The 17,658-nt window shown below is 41.4% G+C and overlaps 1 protein-coding gene across 1 annotated transcript in view; it reads right to left on the bottom strand.

The window, feature by feature from the left end:
• Nucleotides 1-201: 201 nt before the first annotated feature.
• Nucleotides 202-17,658, bottom strand: part of LOC149454437 (glutathione S-transferase P 2-like) — a 38,357-nt gene continuing 20,900 nt past the window's right edge. Inside the window, exons 3-7 of the mRNA XM_089687583.1 lie at nucleotides 15,719-15,831; nucleotides 12,905-12,992; nucleotides 6,121-6,224; nucleotides 1,815-1,922; nucleotides 202-1,371 (exon numbers count right to left, since the gene is read on the bottom strand). Coding sequence (XP_089543709.1) covers nucleotides 1,186-1,371; nucleotides 1,815-1,922; nucleotides 6,121-6,224; nucleotides 12,905-12,992; nucleotides 15,719-15,831 — 599 coding nt within the window. The 3' untranslated portion in view covers nucleotides 202-1,185. The remainder of the gene's footprint in view (nucleotides 1,372-1,814; nucleotides 1,923-6,120; nucleotides 6,225-12,904; nucleotides 12,993-15,718; nucleotides 15,832-17,658) is intronic.

The raw sequence follows: 17,658 nt of genomic DNA, 5'->3' as shown, positions 1-17,658 counted from the left end.
TCTTTTTTAGCGCTGCACGATCCTATTTCAGATATGGTTGTAACCTGGTTGAAGCCACGTGGACTTACTCGTCTGACACCTGGGCTCTTTCTGGTGTGTGGCTCTGGGATTTCTCTTTCATTTGAAATGAAAACCACCTGTCAAAACACTGCTATCAGTCTATGCTTTGTGCACAAGAAAGAAAATAACTGTCGCTCATAATATAATTTCATATGTTTATTAATACTATAACGTATAACTATAACGTATAACAAAAGTTATATTTGCATAAAATAAACAAAAGTTGTAAAGATAGCAATATTTAAACTAACTGATGCTACCTGCTTCAATTTTCACATAATTTTTCACAGGCCAGGATTTCTCCAGTTCAGGAAAGGACAACATTTATGAATAATGGGTGTAATTTCCCCAAAAATAGGATATACAATATGTTTGTGTTTGTGCAGTTTAGGCAGATAAAAAGCAGGGCCTTAGCCTACACCTGAGCAGAGCTTGCTGGTAATTTTTAAGTGTTGTCTGAGTTTTTTTTAAAAGTGTTTTACAAACTTTGTGTAAGTGTATTTTCACTTGTATCAAGCTTTATGCATTTGTTTCCTGGTCTGGGCAAGGGAAGGAGAGCAGTTCTAGAGGAGGAGAAGAGATTTTCATGTGTGCAAATGTGCAAAAATACACGTGTTGCACATTTACAGGTGCACTTGAAGTCTATGGAGCAGAAAAAAATGCCTGAAAAGAGCTCATATACTTTGAGCATAGGGAAACTGAACATACAAGTGTGAACAGGGACAATTAGAAAGAATGGGATTCTGCATAGTCAGGCATAGGGAACCAAACTGAAAACTCTAAAGCAGCCTTTTTCAACCTTTTCAACGCAGAGAAACCCTTGACATAACTTTCCGGTCTCAGGGAACCCCTGCTAAAAATGACTTTATCTACAATGCATGATAAATTAATGTGAGAATCATAGGTAAGAATGCTCCTTACACTTGTGGTCATTGGGAAGAATTACCCCCTTACAGATAGCTGAAAAGATCAATGGTGTCAGTGTGAACATACCTGAGAGGCAAACATTGCTCATTGCTCAAAGAACCCCTGGCAACCTCTGGAGGAACCCTGGTTGAAAAACCCTGCTCTAAAGTGTGTCTGGAGCTGAAACTATAAAATATATTAAGGGTTTTTTAAACTTATTCACTTGTGCTTAGGGGTGATAGGTCGTCTCTTGCGTCCATCAGATTTCAAATATTCGCTGAGTTTTGATCGTTTGAGAACTCGCTCCACATAAGCTGACATTAGTGGAAAAGCAGACAGACATGTTGGAGAAAAATCTAGATTGCACTGCAGAGTATCCACAAGGTTATAGTCAGCATATGTAATCTGTAGGAACAAAGAGAAAAGGTCACTTAGATGGTACAAGAGTAGAAGACCAGGGACCTAGAACACAGATTTATACTAGTCAAAACCCTAATGAACTCTGCTAATTTATGACTGCGATGCTCTTTTTTTTAACTTTTTTCAACTAAGTGTTGGTGGCACTTGGGGAGAATCTGTATCTATTTCTTATTGAAGATGATCTTTGGGCCTTGCATCCAAACAGTAGGAAATAATCCAGAGTCCAATATTACAACTATATATGTCATGTTTACAGATATTTGGTGTACAACTTTGGAAGCTTTGTGATGTCAAATATATCCAACCCTCGGGTAAAATCTGGGCAGTTCAAGATGCAGCCCAGGCTGACTAGTAGTTCAGATCAATAAGCAACTTCACTTCCATAGAAATCTGTAGATCCTCCACCATGTCTAAGAACAGATACTTACCCCATCTCCTACCAGGAACTTGGTTCCATTTGCATTTTTTGACAGAATGTTCTCAAAATAACCCAGCTGCTTAGACAGTTCCTCCAGGTACTTATCCTTGTTTGCTTCCTGCAAGAAGATGTCAAATGGTATTTAGTATATATACCTATGTTTATTACAGCTCTTTTACGATTTCATGGTAACTGGGCATTTTTGTAGACCAGACCTGCTAAGCTGAGCTTGCTAAGTATGTTGCTCTAAAGACAAATTCCACATCTCAGATACCATCTCAGGGAATTATAGTGCTTCCCGTATCCCAGCCCTTGTGTCCCTACAAATGTGATGAGTGCAGAGTGATTAACAAGCCCTCTCAACTATAATGATTAATTTGGTCTCATATACATGGATGCATGCATCTTAAAATGTATCTCCAACCAAAGCTTTTTTTTCAGACAGTGCAGAAAATGGGTTAGATCCTCAATTAGCATTTGCTATCTCTAGCCACATTGAAAAGGCTTCCTTTTATTTATTGTTCTGGTGAAATCTTGTTGCCCAGGCAGGTAGTGAGGGGAAAATCTGTAATGGAAACACTTCAATAATAAAACCACTCATCTTTAGGGGAAGACAAGAACCCCTGCCAGCTTTTTACTTTTGTTTGTGCCCTCACTGTAGGCTTTTCCTCATCTTCTGACAGTCATCCGGACAAGAAGTGAAAAGAAACCTACTCCACTGTGTAGGGTCCTACACATGCACAGCCACGGCCATCTTTTCCTCCCTATGCAAGCCATAAATACCCATTGCCGGTTCTTATATGCACCTACAAATGTGAGTATGAATTTTTTACAAAACTTTGTGTTTTAATAAAATCGAATGGTTTTATGCTATGAGATCCTCCCCAGTATTTTATTTGCATATATGATGGTACACCATCTCAGAGGGACCCATAGGAATAAGCCGTTGGAGACTTAGGGGTATATTCCTAAATACAAACACTACTGACCTGACTACCAATAGTAGGTCAACAACTTGTGGTGAGTGTCTGTCTGTAAGGGTACACTGGAGGCACTGAGAAGTGGAACACCTGTTTTGTTTACACCTGCATGATCACTTTTTACTTGGAGTTATTCACTGTTTATTTGACGTCTGTTATGGTCATATTTTATATTTTGTTTATGTGGATGCAGAGAAGGCTTTTGACCGCATACAGTGGGGTTTTATGCAGACAGTACAGGCTGGTTCCAAACAGCTATTATGTCACTATATTCTTCCCCCTCCGATAGATTTCTCACAGATGGAGACCTATCTACCTCGTTTGACATCACAAATGGTACCAGACAAGGTTGCTCTTTATCCCCTATTGTATTTGCACTACTTATAGAACCCCTTGCTTCCAAACCAAGAGAAGAATCATTAATTACGGACATTATACACCACGATATTGAACATATAATCAGTCTGTTTGCGGATGATATTATCTTAATGGTCACTAACCCACTACAATCGCTTCCTGCAATACATAACATACTCAATTTATACGCGGAAATTTCCTATTATAAATTAAATGAAAATAAATTGGTGATCCTGAATCCATATACACCACTAGAGGTGGACTGACAAATCATGGGGCCCCCAGGCAATAGGGGATCATGGGGCCCCTGTGTCCTTGCCGAAACTCAAAAAAGCCTATGAAAAAGGTACTAGGGGCATCTCATGAGGCCCCCTACTGACCCCGGGCCCTCGGGCAGTGCCCGAGTTTCCAAATGGTCAGTTCGCCCCTGTAAACCACCGAAAATCCGTCATCTCCTTACAAAGAAATTTCCATTCATATGGGCTAACCAATCGATTCCTTATTTAGGGATCAACTTCACCTCCCGATTTTTCGAGTTAAATCTCAAAACATTTCTCCTAGCCCTGCCCGGAGAATTTAACTCTCTCTGAACCTTCGGCCTATCCAAAATGGGCCAGATTGCAGCCCTAAAAATGTTTATTCTACGCAAATTACTCCGGACCCTTCCTATTACAATACCCACCTCATTCTTCCACAATGTACAGAAACTTTTTTCCCATTTTTTTTTGGAATCCAAGTGACCCAGATGCGCAACTAACTTATTAATTCACCCACTCAATAGAGGCGGGGGCGGGCCTTCCACACCTACACTATTTAGCTGCACTCCTAGACCAGATTTACTTCTGGAAGCACCCTACGCAGGAAAAAAAATGGTCTACTATGGAACCCCTAATATTTCACCCAATCACACCTCAGAATCTCTTTATTCTTAGATCCATTGATTGTTCACAACCTTCACTTACCCACCCCTGCATCAAAGTTTCCCTTGAGGCCTGGACTAGTATACTGTCCTATCCTTTCCCAGAATCCAGATCAATCCTGACCCCCTTACAGGTCCTACACTCATGGATACCTCTTATCAATCTAAACCTCTGGGAAAATGTAGCGTCCATTTCATAATGGACTTTTATTTATCTAACAAACTAATCCCTTTCCACGATCTCCAACACAAATTCTCTCTTCCTACCTCAGAATTCTTTACTTACATAAGGATCGTCCATTGCCTCCAAACTACAAAAATTCCGTCTAATATCACCCTCCCGACCCCTATATTTCAATATCTCAATCTCCCTAAATATCCGGGTAGAGGCATATCCACATTTTATTCCCATATCACTTCATTCAAATTTAACCTACGAACAACATCTCTACGAAACTGGGAACTACAACTATCAGGGAACGAGAAGATCGCCGCAACGCATGAATCTGCGCCTGTGCAGGATTCCGACAAGGCATACAGGCAGGCGGGCACTAAGACCCATGCGCACCTGTCACCAATGACGGCGCCGGGCAGGCACTAGGACCCAGGCACGCCTGTCGGCACTGGGCGGGCTATTTAAAGAGCACCTCAGTGTTGATTCAGTGCTGACTGGTCTTTCAGCTCCCCCCCCCGTGTCCTGCTAGTTCCTGACGTTCCCTTTGTTGCTGACCCGGCTTGTTCCTGATCCGACTCCGATTGGTCTCCTGCTCCTGGTTCCTGACTTCGGCTCTGCTCCTGACCTTGGCTTTCTCTTCTGATTCGGTACTGCGCTGTCTGACTGTTTATGACCCTGGCTTGTCTGACCCTGCTCCAGTCCTGTTCCTGGCTACCTACCCTGCTCTGCTGCACATCCGGCAATCCACAGTACCTGCCTCCTCTATTGCTACTGTGCCCTAAATCAGTGGATACTCAGTCTACCAAGGCCATCATCTGCAAGAGCCACAAGCAACAACTCCTGGCGCTCTTGTCCCACTGGTCCCTAGACTCCCCCTGTTCCAACCTCAGTGGGGTCAGAGCTAGGGACACAAGTGAGGCCGACCTCGTCAACTCAGTCTCCCATCAGGTACGTGACAACAACTTTCCCAAACTTTCCCAGATCAAACATGGCAGAAAGCCTTCACCCTCACATATAAAGCCTCGCATTGTACTACACATTGGGAATCATATCAAAAACTCCTGCATCAATGGTACTTGACACCCATTAGACTAGAAATAATATATCCTCCTTGCTTGCCACTTTGTTGGCGGCAAAAAACAGGCTCCTTATTGCACATCTTGTGGTCATGTTGACTGGTATAGTGTTCACCCTCTTACCCTCTTGTTCCTTCTGCCCTCTTCCCTTTTTTTTGGTTTCTTCTCTATATAGTATTTTAAAAATTAATACTGTGTACTATGTTTGGCAGTGTCAACAGTATAACAGATTGAACATTTTTCAAACATTTCGCTGGAACCTGCATAAACGAGAACTTGAATGTCCTTTTCATTTTGTTGTTCCCCATCTGTAACTATTCATGTTAAAAACATGGCACAGTTTACTTATGAAATTAGCTTACTACAATGGAAACTGCACTCTGTTACTCTAAAACTCAGTTCTAAACCCTACCCAGCTTGCACTTAGGTTACCATAGGTAATAGGTTACTTAGGTCTGCCGCTTACTCTGACCTTAGTCTGTGTGTGAATATGCTACTGTCTGCCATGTGCCCTGATCTTTGCATGTCTCCAGTTTATGCTACTGGCTACACACCTGCTGCAACATCAAATCACGACAAATTCGTGAAGACCACAGGTACCCCTCAGCATATTGTGCCACTTGGTCAGAGACAATAAAATTGTGTACTAAGCCCTGGGGCAAGTACTGCTAGGCCTGCTTGCCTTAAGGGAACTGAATTTGCTACACTAGCTATATTCTCTGAATTGTGGTACTGGAGCAGATATTATAAACACAACTGATTTTGCAATCATCTTCTTCATTTCATAGCATATAGTGTGATGTACTTACATTATCTATGAACAGAAACTTATAGTATTTCATTCTGAGATCCTCCACTCCATCATTCATCATTTCAATAATTGTTTTCTCCTGCTCATTGCTGCCAGCGACCCCTGCAAGAAGTAAAACCTCCATTTAAAATGTATTATTACATAAAACTCATTTTTGTATGTCGGTTCAAATTAGTGGGGAAGGTTTGAGCAGTAACCCATAACAGTTAAGCAGAAAGCAACTTTTATTAGCCTTACTACAGTTAGTAACTGAGAACTGATTGAAGCTGTTATTTCCCGATCGGGGAAATTTCCCTTTACTTCCTGTCCCATATCCAAAACAGGATGCAAAAGAAAATCCCTCCAAACTGATGGAATCCTAGGGAGGCACTAGGGTCACCAAAACTAGTAATCTTTGAAAGATTCCAACTCTTTTATTGTTCTGGTGACAGCCTAAAATGTGTGATTTTCATTTACTTTCACATTCAATGATAATGCTAAATAGAGCAAGTTGATAAAGTTAATCTCCCTAATGTAGGCACAGACAGCAATATAAACTGACAGGTGTTTTAATTGCTCTCTACTCTATCCAAAACTAAAAAACATTTTGCCACTAGCTATACTTTAATTCTATTGGTTATTAAAAATAAATATCACCGCTGAGAACTGCGATAGTGCACAGTCATTGCTGATAGAGCTTCATGAGAGTGCAGCAACTTGTGGAAGTATTTTATAGGCCCCCTAACGTAAAGGACGAGGAAGAGTTTCTGGTCCTTTCACAGGCTGAAATGGCTGGGAAACAGGAAAATGTTATTATTATTGGCAAATTTAACTATTCTTGAATTGCATAGTAAAAAAAAGGGCTTGCCATTTGCCATTTTCATGGAGCAGATGGTTGTAGCCCCAACAAGGAAAATGCTCTGTTGCATCTATTAATTTCAAACAACACATAGCCTTTTACAGACAGGCAGTTCAGAGACAACTTGGGTACTAGTGATCATGGTATAAATACATTTGCCATACTGTAAGTTATAGGAAAGAGAAGTATGTTGGTCTGACGAGAACTCTAAATTTCAAAAAAGCTATCTTCAATAAGCTGTGATCCTTACAGTATGACGCTCAGTGGAACCAAATATTTACAACAAAAAGCACACAAAGCAAGTGGGAGTGTTTTTAAAAAAATAAGTTAAATAAGTTCATTAGCCCTGTGCACTCCCAGCACATACTGTATGTCTGGGACTCACGGAAAGGTCCCGATCTCCCCTTGCGATTGGGACCTTTGCCGATTATGAGACCTCTGTGACAGCGAATCACGGCGGTCACATGACCCTAAAACCCTGCCCCGCCTCCCGGCTTCTGAAACTCTTAAAGGTGCCGGCGCAAAGGGTTTAAGGGAATGGTAGGGGACTCTATATAAAAGACTGTTCTTGTCAGTCCAACTTGCCATTGTTCTATAAGGAAGTAAGTGAGAAATTGAATGGTGGAAATCCAATGGATGTAGCTTATCTAGATCAGGAGTGGTCAACTGCAGCCCTCTAGCTGTTGCAGAACTACAAAACTCATTATGCCTCTTCCTCTGGGGATGATGCTTATAACTCTCAGTTTGGCAATGCCTCATGGGACATGTACCCTCACCGGCCACTTTATTAGGTACACCTTACTAGTGCCTAGAAAATATCCCGCACACCATTACAGCACCATGAGCCTGAACCATTGATACAAGGCAGGATGGATCCACGCTTTCTTGTTGTTTACATAAATTTTGATGCTACCATCTGAATGTCACAGCAACCGGTCTGCCAATAACCTCTGACATCAACAAGGCATTTCTGTCCACACAACTGCCGCTCACTGGATATTTTCTCTTTTTTGGACCACTCTCTGTAAGCCTTAGAGATAGTTGTGCATGAAAATCTCAGTAGACCAGCTGTTTTTGAAATACTCAGACCAGCCCGTCTGGTACCAACAACCATGCCACGTTCAAAGTCACTTAAATCCTCTTTCTTCCCCATTCTGATTCTCTGTTTGAGCTTTAGCAAGTCATCTTCACCATGTCTACATGCCTAAATGCATTGATTGACTGATTAGCAATTTGTGTTACCAAGAACAGGTGTGTAGCAATCATGCGCACAGAGATGGACGCTGTTCAACCATTTTGGCTCCAACCTCCATCTTGGCAAAGGATCATCCATCTTGTACAAACATATCTTCCCTCATTCTCCCCCTCCCTCTCTGAGAGTCACAGTGACATTTGGGCGGTGTGTGTGTTGGAAGTGTCACAGGCCGGCCAGGGCACAGCGGGGAGCTCCGAGCTATAAACCATCTTTGAGCTAGGTGCCGGGATGGCTGGGAAGCTGAGCAATCTGGCACCTCATACAAAGATAACCCAAGCCTTCCCCTGAGTTCAAAGACATTCCAGACGAGTAAGGAACTAGATAACACTTTTAAAATCCATTTTTCCCCTATGTCTCATATCTTGGAATATGAGAGACTTACATAAAAAACAGGCATAGCTTCAGATTGGCCACGAGAAGACAAACAGTTTGATATGTCACTCTCCTTGGCTGGAGTACATAGGAAAGCAGAAGATTACATCTCTTGAACCACTCAAGTATGTATTTCATATCGCATATCTAACCGTTCCTCAGATGCGTCTGCATAATAATCTACCTGTGAATGGGATGGTACTTGTTCCTAGGAAAAGTTATGAGCCAAAATATGAGGTAGGAGAGATTTTGGTTCTAGTTTGGGTCTCCGCTCAGACAATCCCTCTCCAAATGAGGCATTGGTCCTTGGCTTCAGAGACACCCCTGGTGGGGGAATACAAAATAGGCTGTCAGGCCTAAGAGTGTAAGTTGAAGAATTCTCCCGTTTAGCATCAGAACCAACTTGGGAGACATGCCCTTTTGCTCTGAAACTTGATCTGCTTAACCCAAGGCTGAGGCAAGTACTTTAACCCTTTACCCTCCTTTGTTACCTCTTTGCTGTGCTATTGTTCTCTGTATATTCATATAATATTGGTTACATCTTTTTTCTGTAAATACTTTTATTGCACCTTTTTGACCCTTTAGTAATAAATCTTTCTTTCTGAAAGTGTTGAACTGTTTCTATAGCTCATTAATGCAACTTACGAATTCCTGCCTCTAAAAGAGCGCTACTGTGTTTGTTTAACCCTCTGTATAACCTGTCTGCGGTGACAGTGCTATACAGATGATTATCTCAACCATCATAGTGTTATTGCTGATATTGCCGAGTTTCCTCTTTCTCTGTACAAAAAGGAGGTGGTGGCAGTGTGAAGGGTAATTGCGTAATTAACCTGACCCAGTAATAATCGCATTCAGGCTGCCGGTACATTGATTTGTGGTCCATTAGCTGAAAAATCGTTGTGCAGGGTACAGCTGGGCGTGGCATTGTTACGCACGTGACATCGCGGCTTCAGATTGGCTAGTTCTTCGGTCCCGAGTTTGGTGAGAAGGTCAGGGGTCTGACGCGTGATCGTCATAAGGTGTACCTAATAAAGTGGCCTGTGAGTGTAGTTCAATAACAGGTGAAGGACCCTATTTTGCACACAAATGTTTTTAATTTTGGCATTTGATACTCTACCTCATAAATGTTTAATCTATAAAATAAGGTCTGTTGGAGTTTATGAAATGTATATGGATAGTAAGCTGGTTACATGAATGTTCTTTTCTTTTTTCTTTACAATTGTACATCAATTGATGCTCATGAGCAGTGCAGTGAGCTATTCCTGGGAGCTGGGTGCCAAAGAGTAGTAACTCCTGTGTGCAGACACAAGAGTTAACTAATCATTGGCTCACCAAGTAGAACATTCCAAACCTGAAATGTGAGAAGATGGCTGTATTAGCAAAGGAACAAGAGGAAGTGTGAACCTTGCTTAGCTAAAGGAAGGTAAGCCTGTTGCATAGCATATCTGCACATTATGACATCGACTGAAGGGGCACCCTCTCAATGTATTACCAAAAGTAATTTTCAATATTTTTAAATCTGCAGCTTTTCTTAAAATAATAGCTGCCATGAATCGCCTGAGCTCCCACCTCGCCGACAACAACCTCCTCGATCCTCTACAGTCTGGCTTCCGCACCCTACACTCCACCAAAACTGCCCTACGACCTACTAACTAACTCAAACTCACCTACGACCTACTAACTGCTAAAACCAATGGCCACTATACAGTACTCCTACTCCTCGACCTCTCTGCGGCTTTTGACACGGTTGACCACCCCCTCCTCCTCAAAAAACTGCACTCTCTTGGCCTCAGAGACTCCGCTCTCCTGGCTCTCCTCCTATCTATCACAGCGCTCCTTCAGTGTTACCTATAACGCTGCCACCTCCTCTTCACTCCCTCTCTCTGTTGGGGTCTCTCAAGGTTCTGTCCACGGACCCCTTCTCTTCTCCATCTACACCTCCTCCCTTGGTCAATTGATAAATTCCCACGTCTTCAATTACCATCTCTATGCTGACGACACACAAATCTATCTCTCTACTTCTCACCTCACTCCTTCAGTCTCCGCTCGTATCACTCCACTTCCTCAAACTCAATCTTTCCAAAACTGAGCTCCTAGTATTCCCCCCAGCCCGCGCCCCCCCCTGACTTCTCTATCATGACCAACAACACTATCATCAGTCCCACCCCTCAAGCCAGGGTGCTAGGTGTCATCCTAGACTCCAATCTGTCCTTTCAGCCCCAGGTCCAATCGCTGACAAACTCATGTAGACTTCACCTCTGCAACATCTCCAAGATACGACCGTTCCTAACCTCGAAAACTACTAAGCAACTCATTCACTCCCTTATTATATCACGCCTCCACTACTGTAACTCCCTCCTCACTGGCCTACCTCACCGCAAGCTATCCCCACTTCAGTCTATCATGAATGCTGCTGCCAGACTCATCTACCTTACTAATCGTTCCGTATCTGCCACCCCTCTCTGCCAATCCCTCCACTGGCTCCCAATTGCCCAACGGATAAAATTCAAAACGCTAACACTGATGTATAAAGCCGTTGATAACACTGTACCAAACTACATCACCGATCTTGTCTGCAAATATCACCCAAACGGTACTCTCCGCTCCTCACAAGACCTCCTACTCTCTAGCTCCCTTGTCTCCTCCTCCAGGACTTCTCCAGGGCTTCCCCCATCCTCTGGAACTCCCTAGCCCAATCCATCAGACTATCGCCTACTCTGCTCACTTTTAGGCGCACTCTGAAAACCTATCTCTTCAGGGAAGCCTACCCCGCCCTCAGCTAATACTGGAATCCTCTACTTTTCCAACCACTCCATCCCCCACAGTTATTACCTCTTGTACCACTATCCCCTCCCTCCTAGATTGTAAGCTCCAAGGAGCAGGGCCCTTGATTTCCTCTTTTATTGAATTGTATTGTTACTGTACTGTCTTGTGTACTGTCTCCCACCATAATGTAAAGCGCTGAGCAAACTGTCGGCGCTATATAAATCCTGTATAATAATAATAATGAAGGTCTATGTCCAATGACATTTCTCTGTCCTTGTTTCCCATCTGTTCTCCTTCATTGTCACTTGCCTGATGAAGGGGCCCTACGTGGCTCCAAAACATTGCCGCTGTTGGTAGCATGTGACCACTAAAGCTTCAGACCCTTTTGAGGATTCCTTGGTGTGCTGGTGAGATCTTCCTTTCTTCATTGTCACCCTGTCACACAGGCTTCTGATGGAGACTACAAGTGGCCGTTTCAACACACATTACACAGGCACGGCCCACTCTTGTCAACTTCAGGAAAACAGCTTTGAGATACTGCCATTGCTTAGGTGCATTCATTTAAAAAAGTTGTAAAGATGCTACAGGAGACCAGTGTTGAGATGTAACAAAGAATTAATTTAAAAAAACGGTATATGGATAGAGGAGGCAGAGTGAGCGACTGGTGGTCCTCAGATCGAGTGGTGCACGCTTGTGACTGCAGTATTTGCATTGAACTTCATATCCCCATCCCCAGGCACAATGACAGAGACTGTGGTAACGCCTTCTACACAGAGTATCTGATTTTAAAGAGCAATATTTCACTGGAGGAAGGAGGACTTTAAAGGGAGCTTTAAAGGGGACACACGTTTTGACCTTGCATGTATATGAGAGCACAACTGGTGGGGGTGGTGCAGGGAGGTGAAAGAAAAGAGGCGAAAATATATTTATTTCATGAACATATAATTTGTTCACAAGAGTGTATGAACACATTACAAATGTTAAAGGGAAGAAACTCAGAAACATTTTTGCACATGGAAATTTTTGCATGCATTTTGTGTTAATATGCAAAATTAATAAAAGTGACATCAGTTAAGTGCTACACCATATTATTTTAGATTTATATATGTATAAGTGAGATACACATATTTTGGGTGTGGGCAGCTTTTTTCTTAAGGGGGGGGGGGTAAGAAAAAAGGTGTTTAAAAAAACCTGTGTTGCTACTTGATAACCCACATTAAAAAAACGGCAGTGTTTATAAGCTTATATTTATTAAAACTGGCGCACTCAGAATCTGGTGTCAATGTGCATGGTAGCCAATCAGCTTCTAACCTAAGCTTGTTCAATTAAGCTTTAGCAATAAAACCTGGAAGCTGATTGGTTTCTATGCAGAGTTGCACCAATTTTAATAAATAACCCACTAAATGTCATTCATTTAGGGCTTACATCTATTTTAATGTTAGTCCACAAATCAATCAACCCATAGATTACCCAGTTATTTCAACAAAACTTCTTTATGGACATAAGTTCCATAGATTTTTTTGTAGAGAGGAGGCAATTCTTTTGGCTTACCATATTTTCTCCCCAAATATCGCAGAATGGTGCTGCTTTGGTAAAGCTCAAAATCTCCATCTTGAAAACAAGGCAGTTGCCCAAAGACCTGTAAATAATTACAGTTCAAATAGCTAATACATAACATATGCATGTTAACAATCATAACAGGCATCTGAATATAATGCTTGTTAATTGGAGTGTGCTTACTCCAAGATGGCTTTGTTCTTTAAGAACCTGAAGATTTCTTTGCTACTGGGTACTTATTGGGAACTTTGCATATTAATACTGGATGTGCCTACACATATGCAAGGTCCACATAATCTTGAGCCACCCATGACTATCACTAGAGATGAGCGAATTATTCAAAAATTCGATTCGGCTGATTTGCCGAATTTGCGGAATAAATTTGATTCGATGCGAATTTATTCGCTGCGAATTTAACTTATTAAAAGGGTTTCTAGGCTTCAGAGAGCCTTTATATTAGTGCAGAACACTGTACCTTTAATTTAAATGCCCTTGGAGTCTGCTGGGGAAGAGAAATAATACTGTCAGTCAGTATGACATGCAGATGAGTGCCGTCGATCTTAGAATCACCGCACACTTCACTCATTTGGGCAGTCACGGGGCACGAAGAAGAAGAAGAAGAAGAAGAAGAATGAAAAGAAGAAGAATGAAAAGAAGAAGAAGAAGAATGAAAAGAAGAATGAAAAGAAGAATGAAAAGAAGAAGAAGAAGAATGAAAAGAAGAAGAAGAAGAATGAAAAGAAGAATGAAAAGAAGAAGAAGAAGAAGAATGAAAAGAAGAATGAAAAGAAGAATGAAAAGAAGAAGAAGAAGAAGAAGAAGAAGAAGAATGAAAAGAAGAAGAAGAAGAATGAAAAGAAGAAGAAGAAGAATGAAAAGAAGAATGAAAAGAAGAAGAAGAAGAAGAAGAAGAATGAAAAGAAGAAGAATGAAAAGAAGAAGAAGAAGAATGAAAAGAAGAATGAAAAGAAGAATGAAAAGAAGAATGAAAAGAAGAAGAAGAAGAATGAAAAGAAGAAGAAGAAGAAGAATGAAAAGAATAAGAAGAAGAATGAAAAGAAGAATGAAAAGAAGAAGAAGAAGAATGAAAAGAAGAAGAAGAAGAATGAAAAGAAGAATGAAAAGAAGAATGAAAAGAAGAATGAAAAGAAGAAGAAGAAGAAGAATGAAAAGAAGAAGAAGAATGAAAAGAAGAATGAAAAGAAGAATGAAAAGAAGAAGAAGAATGAAAAGAAGAATGAAAAGAAGAATGAAAAGAAGAAGAATGAAAAGAAGAATGAAAAGAAGAAGAAGAAGAAGAATGAAAAGAAGAAGAAGAATGAAAAGAAGAAGAAGAAGAATGAAAAGAAGAAGAAGAAGAATGAAAAGAAGAATGAAAAGAAGAATGAAAAGAAGAAGAAGAAGAAGAAGAATGAAAAGAAGAAGAAAAAGAATGAAAAGAAGAAGAATGAAAAGAAGAAGAAGAAGAATGAAAAGAAGAAGAAGAAGAATGAAAAGAAGAAGAAGAATGAAAAGAAGAAGAATTCCAGTACAGCAAAAAGTGTATCTGCAGAGAGCTCCGCTATTTCTGACAGTTCTCTGACAGTTCCTTCACATTTACAGCGGTTGAAACATTGTATCTATTTGTTTCTGAATAAAAACATCTGTATCCTAAATGGAAACAAATAGATACAATGTTTCAACCGCTGTAAATGTGAAGGAACTGTCAGAGAACTGTCAGAAATAGCGGAGCTCTCTGCAGGGACACTTTTTGCCGGCTGTAGAAGGGATGAAAATCGGCCGATCGGGAAAAATTCGATTCGTGCATCGGAAGTTTGCTAATTTTCGGATTCGGTGCGAATCGAATTTTTCCTAATATTCGAAACGAATTCCACTTCGCCAAGTTCGATTCGCGATAGTGAGTGTATACTGTAATTAGCAATTAATTAATGCAGAAAGTGTGGCGTTTAAGGAATTCCATTTATTGGCTAACTTGTTATTGAAGATGCAAGGATTTTATAAAGATTGAAGAAGTGATCTAAGTCAATGCCAAGCTCTAAACTTTCTGCAAGAAAAAAGAAAAAAAATACTTACCTCAAACATGGCTTCCAGCTGCTTCCTATAGGGTCTGGTGACAATGCTGTCTCTTGAGAAAGTTAAGTTCTCCAGGTTCTTTGAGAACATACTTCTGCATTGTGCTATAGGACTATTCAAGAGGAGGCACTGAACTGCAGTGGTATCACATGTGCCTATAGGAAGCAGCTAGAAGGGTCCAAGGTAAGTATTTTTTTTAAACCTGTGGCTATTTTTAGCTTTTAGTTTTTTGGGGGTTTTTAGGGTTAGAAGGCTCAGTAATAAGTTATTAAGTGAGCCTTGCATTTTCACACTAGGTTGGCTTTAAAGACATTTCTCTTATTAATGTTTGACCATTAAGCACCTACAGAGACTCTCTGCGATTGGCCTTGCCATTAAATGAGTGCTGTAAATCCTCATTTTCATACACAAGCATTCTTCCCCTGCACCTGGCAGTCCCTAAATCCTATAAACTTTCAGGGAGGAAGGAAGCTGAGACTATTTTCCTCTATCCTTGTATAGACAAGTCTCTTCTGCCTTGTACACAGGCTGCCAACAAGTATGCAGGCAGATCATGCTGGTAAATGAATAACATGGATAACATGGATGCACCCTCTATTCATAGGTTTTGTAAAACATATAAAAAAAATTGGTACCATTTTGGAAAATGAAAAAGTTTATAAATGTACAAATTAAGCAAAAAGTTGTTAAAAGCCCCAATCATTTTCCAACAAACTGAACAGTGGTGTGTCTCACGGCATTTTTCTTCAGATCTCTTTTGCCTGAGACCCAATCCTGCATTTGGACCTCATCCTCTGTCCAGGAAATTCCCTGGTCAGCAAGTAGGAGTCGCAAGGGCTCTGCTCTCCCTGTAAATATATAAAGATCTCAAATATCAGGTAAGAAACCAAAAGAGCTTTTAAGTGTGTTATATTAAACAGAAATAATGATTAAAGTGGTTGTAAACCCTCCATATACCTAGTGAAATGGTTGGCCTCAGGTGATACTCAGATGAAACAAATCCTCCTACATAAGTTGTACTTGTTGATCTGTAGCGATCTTTCCCCTACATCCATTCAAAGTGCAGAATTTACACAGGATCTCTCAGCTCTGAAAATCAGGGGGTGAGGAGCTGATTGGAGGGAAGGACACACTCCCCTCCACACAGCACACAGGAACAGAGCAGTGACTGTCAATCTGCTGGAGATCCCTCCCCATCACCATTTTTCTCTGGGTGTCAGGAAAACTTGTCAGAAGTGATTCATGCTGATAGCAGAGGAAAGAGGAAGCAGATAGAAATGACACTTAATGCTCTGGACTGAGACAAGTACACACTATAGAGGGATATGCTTCATATTTCATGTCTGAGGTTTAAAACCACCTTTATAATAATGAATTAAAAGGGAATTCCTATTTTAAAAATGGCATAATACAAAATATTGCTAAATCTCTAGCAAAAGCCTTTTTTCCAACTTTTGGATAGGGTAGGGAACAATTAGAAACCCCGTCAGGTTTTTTCTCACTGCCTCTGGCCCAATTTGGAAAATTTCCCCTTGCATTATTCAACATTGTCACCAAGACAGGAAATTAAGAAATATCTATTTAACCAGACACAAAGCAAAAAAAAACTTGTAGAAACATAGAAGAGTAATAACAGAAGAGAACTAAAGCTGGATTTTAGATGTATCTAAATTTTTCCAGTTCAGCAGGGACTGACCGAATTTTGATCCACCTATAGCAGTTCCCATTCCAGAGGAGTTGCACTACCGATCATCTCCACTTGAATGGAACTGTTGGTATATTTTCGTTTGATCAGCTTGTAGGCAGGTACAGTTAGCCACTTTGCCACTAGGTGACTCTGTACCAGAATAGTGTCTGGTACAGCAGGTAGTGACACTAGGTGTTAGGCCCCTTTTAGGTGGAGCCCTCCCACAGTGATGCAAGGGGTGAGTCAGCACCCATATATAAGCTAGGTGGGGAGGAGCACACGCTCTCTTTGCAGGCATGGGAGACAAACACCCCACACCTGTGAGCATGTAATGTACACACGTGGACCCTGGGAAGGGCAAGAGGCTGGGTGGAGTGGACCTGTATGCAGGAGGAGCTGGCAGTAGTTATTATGTCCCTTATGGAGGTGGGGACTAAGGCAGATTGCAAAAAGCTTTTAGGCCAGGCTGGAGATCCCTGTATGAGGCTGCTTCCCTGGAGGGTTCCCAGGAGATGTACCCACCTAATAGGTGATTAAAGAGAATGCAGTCCTGTGAGTACTTATGACTCTGAGCAGAGGAGAGACTGAAGGTCGATGGCTGTGAGGTGCTGCATTTCACTTGAGACTACTGTGGATTGTCTACTTTATGTTATTGACTGTGTACTGTATGTCAAGTGACTCTGGCTTGTATGTCCTTGTGATATGACCGTCTTGCCATTCCTTTGTTCAACCAGTAAAGTGCATGGAAGTTATATATTGTGTGGACATTCCTTCTTTGGATATAAAAAGGTCTATGGCTGGGGATGTCATGAGGCGGCCTACGACAAGGAGTAGGGCACAAAATGGTGGAGGAGTCAGCCTCATCAGGTGGGATTGAGGAAGGGCTGAAGCAGGGGTAGGACCTTGTGCCCAAAGCTCCTCTTACAAGTGCTTGCAGCCACTTTGTTGCAGCACTGATTAATGTATGCTGACAGCAAAGTAGCCTCCT

This window comes from Staurois parvus, unplaced genomic scaffold (assembly GCF_062004578.1).
Source record: "Staurois parvus isolate SC_StPar_1 unplaced genomic scaffold, SC_StPar_1.0 ptg000430l, whole genome shotgun sequence".
Classification (NCBI taxonomy): domain Eukaryota; kingdom Metazoa; phylum Chordata; class Amphibia; order Anura; family Ranidae; genus Staurois; species Staurois parvus.
The sequence above is the reverse complement of the archived record's forward strand: the minus strand, read 5'-3'. Positions and strand labels throughout refer to the sequence as shown.